This window comes from Salmo salar, chromosome 02 (assembly GCF_965601325.2).
Source record: "Salmo salar chromosome 02, fSalSal1, whole genome shotgun sequence".
Taxonomy (NCBI): domain Eukaryota; kingdom Metazoa; phylum Chordata; class Actinopteri; order Salmoniformes; family Salmonidae; genus Salmo; species Salmo salar.
The window spans coordinates 38,721,020-38,732,072 of NC_138292.1; the positions used below are offsets into that span (position 1 = coordinate 38,721,020).

At 41.3% G+C, this 11,053-nt stretch overlaps 1 protein-coding gene across 1 annotated transcript; it reads left to right on the forward strand.

Moving 5' to 3' along the window:
- The first annotated feature begins 4,398 nt into the window (after positions 1-4,398).
- LOC106584545 (uncharacterized) lies at positions 4,399-9,610 on the forward strand. Its single transcript, XM_014169967.3, has 5 exons — positions 4,399-4,521; positions 4,632-4,674; positions 5,005-5,040; positions 5,245-5,277; positions 9,048-9,610. Exons 1-5 carry the CDS (start codon positions 4,399-4,401, stop codon positions 9,422-9,424), a joined length of 612 nt encoding a protein of 203 aa, XP_014025442.2. The 3' UTR covers positions 9,425-9,610.
- The last annotated feature ends 1,443 nt before the right edge of the window (positions 9,611-11,053 follow it).

Below are 11,053 nucleotides of genomic sequence, written 5' to 3' on the forward strand. Positions count from 1 at the left end.
AATCAATGAATAGCATTCTCACATAGGTGTTCCTTTTGTCCAGGTGGGAAAGGGCAATGTGGAGTGCAATAGAGACTGCATCATCTGTGGATCTGTTGGGGCGGTATGCAAATTGGAGTGGGTCTAGGGTTTCTGGGATGATGGTGTTGATGTGAGCCATGACCAGCCTTTCAAAGCACTTCATGGCTACAGATGTGAGTGCTACGGGTTGGTAGTAATTTAGGCATGCTACCTTAGTGTTCTTGGGCACAGGCACTATGGTGGTCTGCTTAAAACATGTTGGTATTACAGACTCGGACAAAGAGAGGTTGAAAATGTCAGTGAAGACACTTGCTAGTTGGTCAGCGCATGCTCGCAGTACACGTCCTGGTAATCCGTCTGGCCCTCCGGCCTTGTGAATGTTGACCTGTCTAAAGGTTTTACTCACATCGGCTGCGGAGAGCGGGATCACACAGTCTTCCGGTATAGCTGGTGCTCTCATGCATGTTTCAGTGTTATTTGCCTTGAAGCGAGCATAGAAGTAGTTTAGCTCGTTTGGTAGGCTCGTGTCACTGGGCAGCTCTCGGCTGTGCTTCCCTTTGTAGTCTGTAATGGTTTGCAGGCCCTGCAACATCCGACGAGCGTCAGAGCCGGTGTAGTACGACTTGATCTTAGTCCTGTATTGACGCTTTGCCTGTTTGATGGTTCGTCGGAGGGCATAGCGGGATTTCTAATAAGCTTTCGGGTTAGAGTCCTGCTTCTTGAAAGCGGCAGCTCTAGCTCCTTGAAAGCGGCAGCTCTAGCTCCTTGAAAGCGGCAGCTCTAGGCTTGCATCTACAAGAAAAAGTATGTGAACCCTTTGGAATTACCTGGATTTCTGCATAAATTTGACATAACATTTGATCTGATCTTCACTAGACAAACGTAGTGTGTTTAAACTAATAACACACAAATTATTGTATTTTTCTTGTCTATTTTGAATGTATAATTTAAACATTCACAGTGTAGGTTGCAAAACGTATGTGAACCCCTAGGCTAATGACCTCCAAAAGCTAATTGGAGTCAGGAGTCAGCTAACCTGGAGTCCAATCAATGAGACGAGATTGGAGATGTTGGTTAGAGCTGCCTTGCCCTATAAAAACAGTTTTGCTATTCACAAGAAGCATTGCCTGATGTGAACCATGCCTCAAACAAAAGAGATCTCAGAAGACCTAAGATTACGATTTGTTGACTTGCATAAAGCTGAAAAGTGTTACAAAAGTATCTCTAAAGGCCTTGATGTTCATCAGTCCACGGTAAGATACATTGTCTATAAATGGAGAGTTCAGCACTGTTGCTACTCTCCCTAGGAGTGGCCGTCCTTCAAAGATGACTGCAAGAGCACAGCGCAGAATGCTCAATGAGGTTAAGAAGAATCCTAGAGTGTCAGCTAAAGACTTACAGAAATCTTTGGAAGATGCTAACATCGCTGCTGACAAGTCTACAATACGTAAAACACTAAACAAGAATGGTGTTCATGGGAGGACACCATGGAAGAAGCCACTGCTGTCAAAAAATAAACATTGCGGCACGTCTGAAGTTCGCAGTAGAGCACCTGGATGTTCCACAGAGCTACAGGCAAAATATTCTGTGGACAGATGAAACTAAAGTTGTGTTGTTTGGAAGGAACACAACACTATGTGTGGAGAATGAAAAGGCACAGCACACCAACATCAAAACCTCATCCCAATTGTAAACTATGGTGGAGGGAGCATCATGGTTTGGGGCTGCTTTGCTGCCTCAGGGCCTGGACAGCTTGCTATCATTGACAGAAAAATGAATTCCCAAGTTTATCAAGACATTTTGCAGGAGAATGTAAGGCTATCTGTCCACCAATTGAAGCTCAACAGAAGTTAGGTGATGCAACAGGACAACGACCCATTAGACAGAAGTAAATCAACAACAGAATGGCTTGAACAGAAGAAAATACGCCTTCTAGAGTGGCCTAGTCAGTCCTGACCTCAACCCAATTGAGATGCTGTGGCATGACCACAAGAGAGCGGTTCACACCAGACATCCCAAGAATATTGTGGAACTGAAACAGTTTTGTAAAGAGGAATGGTCCAAAATTCCTCCTGATCGTTGTGCAGGTCTGATCCGCAACTACAGAAAACGTTTGTTTGAGGTTATTGATGCCAAAGGAGGGTCAACCTGTTATTAAATCCAAAGGTTCACATACTTTTTCCAACCTGCACTGTGAATATTTAAACAGTGTGATCAATAAAGAGATGGAAAATTATAATTGTTTGTGTGTTATTAGTTTAAGCAGACTGTGTTTGTCTATTGTTGTGACTTAGATCAAGATCAGATCAAATTTTATGGCCAATTTACGCAGAAATCTAGGTAATTCTATAGGGTTCACATACTTTTTCTTCCCACTGTACATACTGCTTAAAGCTATCCAGGCTAAATAAATTATGTTTGTAAATTATATGACAATGGTGGTAACTGTTTGGTTTGTTATCAAAAATCTTAAGTGTTTGTAGAGTGATTCAATTGGTTTCAGAATAGTAGCAATATTTCAGATGTGAGAACATCATAGCATTCATATATAGTTTGGCGGCCTCCAGAGGAAGGAAATGTCTTTTAAACCTAAAGGTGGATAATCCAAACTTAACCGTGTTAACCACCGTCTTCACATGTTTCTTAAATGTCAAGTTGGACTCCAAAATGACACCAAGATACTTGAAGATAGACACAGCTTTCAGATTCTCCCCATTAACAAGAACAGCTCGTTGGGAAGAATCAATGGATTTCTTAGAGAAGTACATACAACAGTCTTGTCGATAATTCTTGTCTGCATCACCACCTATGTCCAGTTTAGATTTAATGCAATCCAGAAAATAGCAATTGTCTGTTTCGGTGGAATGGTTAGTTCTGAATCCAAATGGCATTTGATGTATGGAGTTCCCCTTGAATGAGGCGATCAGTAAGATGATCAGCCACCCATCTTTCAGCTACTTTTGATAGCACTGGAAGGATGCTTATAGGTTGGTAATTTTCCACCAGTGTTGGGTCACTAGATTTTATCACTGCAGCAGACTTCCAAGCATTGGGGAAGAGCACATATTTGATGGACAGATTCACTAGATGTACAATAGGGGCAATCAGAGAATATTTGTCTGTTCAGGAATACAGTGCTTAGACCAAATACATATTTTGTTCTAGAGCTCCTGAAGAAGCTAATAATACTGTCCACTGCTGACGTTGAGATTTCAGGAATTCTGAATATTGGTTTATTATTATCTCTGGGAGTGAGAACTGTGAACATGCATATATAGTTGAAAATGTTTGAGCCAGTTCCATGACAGAGTCAACAAAAACATTGTTAAAGGTGGTGGATATGAAATTGGAGTCTTGAATTAGAATTCCATGAACCTTTAATTCAGGATGTTTTTTTTGACTTTTCAGCTGTTAGTTTGTTGAGATTTTCCCAAATCACTTTGCCATTTTCTTTTGCTTCATTGATCACTCTAAGAAAGAACACTGCTTTTTTTATATTCTTAATTACCTTATTTCTCAGTGATGCAAATATACATCTGCCATCATTCTTACCAGACTTCAGTGCTTTTTTCAATGAAAAATCACGTTCTCTCATCTGCCTCCAGAGGTCCTCATTGAGCAATGGTAAAGAGGTTTTCTGTCTTGGCTTACGTTGAAATGTCCTAGTAAAAGAGGTATCCACGTTGTCAATAGCTGACAGAAATGTTCTGTATCCAGACTCTGGGTCTTCATTGCTTAACAGTTCAGACTAGTCCATTTGACTTATAGCTACATTGTAGTTACTCTGCTCACTTTTCTGGATTTTTGTATCATACTGTTACACATTAATATGGTTCTTAAATCTCTTTTTAGTGAGCTTTCTAACCACCAATGTAACATTGTGGTCAGATATGCCAGTTGGTAAGATACTGGACTTAATTATTCGATCAGGTCTGTTAGTAAACACCAGATGCATTTGAGTCTGGGATGACTGTGTTACTCTGGTTGGACCTTGTATTATTTGAGCCAGGTTGAAATCATCTGTGATCTCTTTGAGTTTTTTCCTACAAGTTTTGTTTTCCCAGTTTACATTGAAATCGCCCATGAAGATAATCTCCTTCTTATGATCACATTCTTTAAGCATGGCATTTAGATGGTCAATGGGGTATAATCTAAACTAAATGTTATTCAGAAGGCAGTCTGTTGACTAATGTTGAGGTGCTCAGACTCAAACAGTAGCCTATGGTGGAAGATCTACAACCCACCTGCTTATATCTATTCTAGACCCTTCAGATCTGCAAATTTAGGATTAGATAAGGATTAGGGCCGATGGGAAGTGGAAGGGAGTGAATTGGGACGGCTCTCAGTGGTTTGTGGTACTTGTGTGTTTTTCAGAGGATGAAGAGCCAACAGCACACCTCCAGATACCTGCTGCTCCATGTGTGGTGCGGGTTTCTCACAGTCGCAATGGGGATTATGGTCGCAGTTCTCACAACAGTGCAAATAAGCTCACCTGACAAGGTATGTCCAATTATCATCAGTGATAGCTAAACTCAGATATGATGATGATGATACATAAGGGTAGACTGATGATGATCTCAAGGTGTCACTATGTAATTTCTCTCTCCAAGAGTAATTTATCTGAATCAAAGGATGGAAACCAGCACTCTCCAAGTAAGTTGTACTGGGTTACACATACTGACATTAATAGTTTTTTCTGTTCTGTATGTCATTATATTGACCAAGGCACTGTAATATAATTCCTATCCCATATTAGACATTCTACAACAGTATTATTATTTTAAATAGGCAAGTCAGTTAAGAACAAATTGTTACTTACAATGACGGCCTACCAAAAGGCAAAGGCCTCCTGTGGGGACGGGGGCTGGGATTTAAAAAAAATCTGCAAAAGATGGGCTAATATATATATATATATATATATATATATATATATATATATATATATATAAAACAATGACTTGAAATGTAATTTTTCTTTTGCAGACGGCAGTTTTCTGGCTCAATTGAATTCATCAAAGGGTAAGTAAAGCATTGCTATTTCCATTTCTGATTATCAATGAATGTCTAATGTTTAAACAATACATTGTGTGCAATAGAATTCAGGTCAATTATGCATTTTCTGGAGAAAGATGGCATTATAAGATTGCACAAGCAGAGAGTAACACGTAAATGTTACAATATAGATCAAAACAGGAAAATGAATGGCCTTTTTTTGCTTTCCAGCTCCCCATCTCTCGTATATCCAGCTGACCATGGGTAAGCTAAACACTTCCTTTCCTAGTTTATAGGTATGGACTTTTGGGCCTAACATTCCATGCTTGTTGCAGTTTCCTTTTTACATCCTAAATTCATGGAATGCATGAGTTAACATTGGAGCTTCTGCAGTCTGTCTGAACTTGTCAGTTCCATTAAACAAGACTAGGGCCCTGTACACACTCAGGTTGTACAACTGATCTAACACATTTGACACCTAGGTTGTGATACACCTAATATTTATATGATACAATGGAGAGTGTGCAAGTTGGACCCCCCTTTGCCTCCAGAACAGCCTGAATTCTTCGGGGCATTCTACAAGGTGTCGGAAACGTTCCACAGGGATGTTGGTCCATGCTGACGCGATGGTATCACACAGTTGCTGCAGATTGGACGGTGGTACATTCATGCTGTGAACAGTCCGTTACATCTCATCCCAAAGATGTTCTATTGGGTTCAGGTCTGGTGACTGACCAGGCCACGCAAGTAAACTGAACTCGCTGTCACGTTCCAGGAAATGTTTTTCCACTCCTCAGTTGCCCAGTGTTGATGATCGCGTGCCCACTGGAGCAACCTCTTCTTGTTTTTAGCTGATAGGAGTGGAACAAGGTGTTGTCATTTGCTGCAATAGCCCATCTGTGACAAGGATCGACGAGTTGTGTGTTCCGAGATGCCGTTCTGCACATCACTGTTGTAATGAGCCATTATTTGTCTGTTTGGAGGAGGATTATTTAAGATACTGTTTGAAGAGGTAGGATTTCAGATGTTTTCGGGAAGATGGGCAGGTACTCTCCTGACCTAGCTTCAAGGGAGAGCTGGTTCCACTATTGGGGTGTCAGGACAGAGAAGAGCTTGAACTGGGCTGAGCGGGAGCTGCCCTCCCATAGGGGTGGGAGGGCCAAGATATACAGTATAACATGCTTACTAACATGCTTACTCACCATGAGCAGAACATATTACTACACAGTCCAATGTAATTGTATGTCTCTTATCAACAAGATGTTATGCCTCTTTATTAATCATGAAATTATATTTATGTATTGAAAACATTATGTAAATATTCAATATATTCATTAAACATTAAACTATTGTGAGGGTAGGTGTATTAGTGTAAGGTTAAAATGGTAGCTGTACAATCAGGGTGTGCTCAGAATGAGGTATAGATTTAGTTCCACCAATTTTTCCCTCATCATGCGCTGTCCCCCCGTCTGCTCCTTTATGAAGTGGGGTTTAAGACCCACAATCAACCCATCTACTGTAACTGCTTAGATGTGGGCATCCACTAACCCCAAGACAGTGCTACAATTACTGTCTGTGAAAATACATTATAATTTTGCAACGTACAGTGCCTTCAGAAAGTATTGAGACCCCTTGATTTTTTCCCACATTTTCTTACGTTACAGCCGTATTCTAAAATGAATTACATTGTTTTTCCCCCCATCAATCAACACACAATACCCCATAATGACTACGCAAAAATAGATTTTTCTGAAATAATAATAATAATATCACATTTACATAAGTATTCAGACCCTTTACTCAGTACTTTGTTTAAGCACCTTTGGCAGCGATTACAGCATCGAGTCTTCTTGGGTATGACGCTATAAGCTTAGCACACTTGCATTTGGGGAGTTTCTCCCATCCTTCTCTGCAGATCCTCTCAAGCTCTGTCAGGTTGGATGGGGAGCATTGCTGCACAGCTATTTTCAGGTCTCTCCAGAGATGTTTGATCGGGTTCAAGGCCGGGCTCTGGCTGGACATTTAGAGACTTGTCCCAAAGCCACTCTTGCGTTGTCTTGGCTGTGTGCTTAGGGTCGTTGTCCTGTTGGAAGGTGAACCTTCACCCCAGTCTGAGGTCCTGAGCACTCTTGAGCAGGTTTTCATCAAAGATCTCTCTGTACATTGCTCCATTAATCTTTTCCTCGATCCTGACTGGTCTTGCAGTCCCTGCCGCTGAAAAACATCCCCACAGCATGATGCTGCCACCCCCATGCTTCACCGTAGGAATGGTGCCAGGTTTCCTCCAGATGTGACGCTTGCAATTCAAGCCAAAGAGTTCAATCTTGGTTTCATCAGACCAGAGAATCTTGTTTCTTATGGTCTGATAATCTTTAGGTGCCTTTTGGCAAAGCGGGCCTATCATGTGGTGGAGTGCTGCAGAGATGGTTGTCCTTCTGGAAGGTTCTCCCATCTCCACAGAGGAACTCTAGAGCTCTGTTAGAGTGACCATCGGGTTCTTGGTCACATCCCTGACCAAGGCCCTTCTCATTTTGGCCGGGCAGCCAGCTCTAGGAAGAGTCTTGGTGGTTCCAAACTACTTCCATTTAAGTATGATGGAGGCCACTGTGTTCTTGGGAGCCTTAAATGCTGCAGAAATTCTTTGGTACCCTTCCCCAGATCTATGCCTCGACACAATCCTGTCTCTGAGCTGTACGGACAATTAGTTTGACCTCATGGCTTGATTTTTGCTCTGACATGCACGGTCAACTGTGGGACCTTATATAGACAGGTGTGTGCCTTTTCAAATCATCTCCAGTCAATTTAATTTACCACAGGTGGACTCCAATCAAGTTGTAGAAACATCTCAAGGATGATCAATGGAAACAGGATGCACCTGAGCTCAATTTCAAGTCTCATAGCAAAGGGTCTGAAAACTCATGTAAATATGGTATCTGTTTGTAGATATCTGTTTTTGCTTTGACATTATGGGGTATTGTGAGTAGCTTGCTGAAATTTTATTTTTATTTGAATAAGGCTGTAACGTAACAAAATGAGGAAAAAGTCAACGGGTCTGAGTACTTTCCGAAGGCACTGTATACAGAGTTTTGAAGGGGTATTGAAAGTGTAATTATTCAATATTTTGCCACCTGTCTGTTCAAATATATGCATAAACATACACTATATATACAAAAGTATGTGGACACCCCTTAAAAGGAATGTATTCGAGCTATTTCAGCCACACCGTTGCTGGCAGGTGTATAAAATTGAGCACACAGCCATGCAATCCCCATAGACAAACATTGACAGGAGAATGGCCTTACTGAAGAGCTCAGTGTCTTTCAACGTGGCACCATCATAGGATGCCACCTTTCCAACAAGTCAGTTCACAACATTTCTGCCCTGCTAGAGCTGCCCCGGTCAACTGTAAGTGCTGTTATTGTGAAGTGGAAACGTCTAGGAGCAACAACGGTTCAGCCACAAAGTGGTAGGCCTCACAAGCTCACAGAACGGGACCACTGAGTGCTGAAGCGCGTAGCGTGTAAAAAATAGTTTGTCCTTGGTTGCAACACTCACTTCCGAGTTCCAAACTGCCTGTTTCAGTATGACAATGCCCACGTACACAAAGCGAGGTCCATACAGAAATGGTTTGTCAAGATTGGCGTGGAAGAACTTGACTGGCCTGCACAGAGCCCTGACCTCAACCCCATTGAACACCTTTGGGATGAATTGAAACTACAACTGCGAGCCAGGCCTAATTGCCCAACATCAGTGCCCAACCTCACTAATGCTTTTTTGGCTGAATGGAAGCAAGTCCCCGCAGCAATGTTCCAACATCTAGTGGAAAGCCTTCCCACAAGAGTGGAGGCTGTTATAGCAGCAAAGGGGGGACCAACTCCATATTAATGCCCATGATTTTGGAATGAGATGTTCGACGAGCAGGTGTCCACATACTTTTGGTCATGTAGTGTATATTAACCCATTTATATGATGTAAAGCGTTTTAATATTTTCTTTTATTCCCTTTTCTTTTCTTTCCTTCTGTCTCATGAGAAGGAACATTTTCTTGGGAGAATGACAATGATGCCCCCGTCTGTGGCTCTTGCTCCCTCGTCCTCCGCGACAACTCTGTCTACATCAGATCTGAAGGCTTCTACTACTTCTATGTCCAGGTCACCTTCACTAGGCACACCGGGGGAGAGGAGAAGAGGAAGGTGACTCTGTTCAAAAATGGCATTCAAAATAAGACCCAGCAGAGGAAACTGAGTGAAGCCGTGTATCACGGAGAGAAAGAGGGCACTGTATTCATGTCCAGGATGGTTAAGCTCCAACAAGGTAACAGTCTCAGCCTTGAGATAACATCCAAGAATAATAGTTTTAGGTATGGGGGAGAGAATACCTACTGGGGGGCATATCAGCTCCCCCCATATTAAGCCTAACAGACATTGTTAATGAGAATTAGTTCAAGATTGAACCAAAGAAGCTGTTAAAACATTGTTTTAAAAAGCTGTAGTTACTAAACTGAATTTATTTTGTGAAAACTATAACTGTTATGCATATGCATTGTTTGTTTCGCTGAACAGATTTGATTATAATAATTATAATAATATATAATGAGGTAACAGAATACATCGTCAAACTATGTATTTGTGTGTGTGATTTCTTGTGATATTAATGGTATCTATCATGATGTGAATTAGTCGATGCTAGATATTATAGATGGTAAATAGATTTGATATGGAGACAGCGGTCGTGTCTGAATACCCATACTAGCGTACTAAATAGTATGCAAAAAAAAAGAAGGTTTTATAGTATCTGAAATTTCTGAAATAGCACTCCGAATGTGTCATCTAATGTGCGATTTGCGTTGATTCCCACTGTTTATTCATTTTGGTACAGCGCATCAATTTATCTGATTATCAGCTGTTGTCAAACACACAAATTCTACTAGATCAAACGGCGAAATGACTTACAGTTTGAGTATGCCACTGCCACTATTTACTGTTATCATCCATTGTCTATGTTATTTAGCAGTCGCTCTTATCCAGAGCCACTCCCATTCTTCTCCACTGGTCTCCCGTGGGAATCTAACCCACAACCCTGGCATTGCAAGCACCAAGCTCTACCAACTGAGCCACACAGGAAGTAGCACTTCCCACATGGTGGCGCTACCTCACTACAGAGAAAAGGCAGATGTCCTTTGTCACTTTTGAGATGGATTCTGCTACTATCACAGACTCAGCTTATTCAGAGACATGCAAACTAGGTCTGAGACCACCTGTACCTATTAGCGTTAGAAAACGGATGTAACAGAAACACACGTCAGTGCTGAGTTATCATTGGCCGAAAGCTAACCCACTGGGCATAAACATGGTTGGAAAAAAAGATTTGCCCAACTTTTAGCCTAAATCCAATGACATGGTGAAATGTTTTGTTGATTTCAAATTGAATCCCGGATAGTTGGCAACTCAACCAAATGTAAATCAAAACTAAACATTGAACTGAAGTCTGTGCCCAGTGGGAATGCAGTGATGCTTTAGTTGCCCCTAGTACACAGAATCAAGCAGGAACGAGCGATTGATAGCTACTCAAAACAGGAAGCCACAAAGTTGTCGATGTCAGATTAGTCATAGCTTCTATTCCTCTAGTCATCTCTCCACATAAATCTGCAGTTATACACACTTAGTCACATATCCGCTACTGTGTCCAACCTCCTCTAACTCTGTCTGGGCTGGGCGTCTCAGGCTCTGCACACTATTGGATTGTATTTGTGATTAAAACAAAGGTGTGGTTGAATTTATTCTGCCACTGTTTCTTCTTTTTGTCTCGGCCTTAGGCCTATACAGTGCATTCGGAAAGTATTCAGACCCCTTCCATTTTTCCACATTAGTCTAAAATCTATTAAATGAATTGTTTTCCACATCAATCTACACACAACACCCCATAATGACAATGCGAAAACAGGTTTTAAGACATTTTTGCACATTTACTAAAAATAAAAAAACAAATAAGTTATTTACATAAGTATACAGATCCTTTGCTATGAGACTCGAAATTGAGCT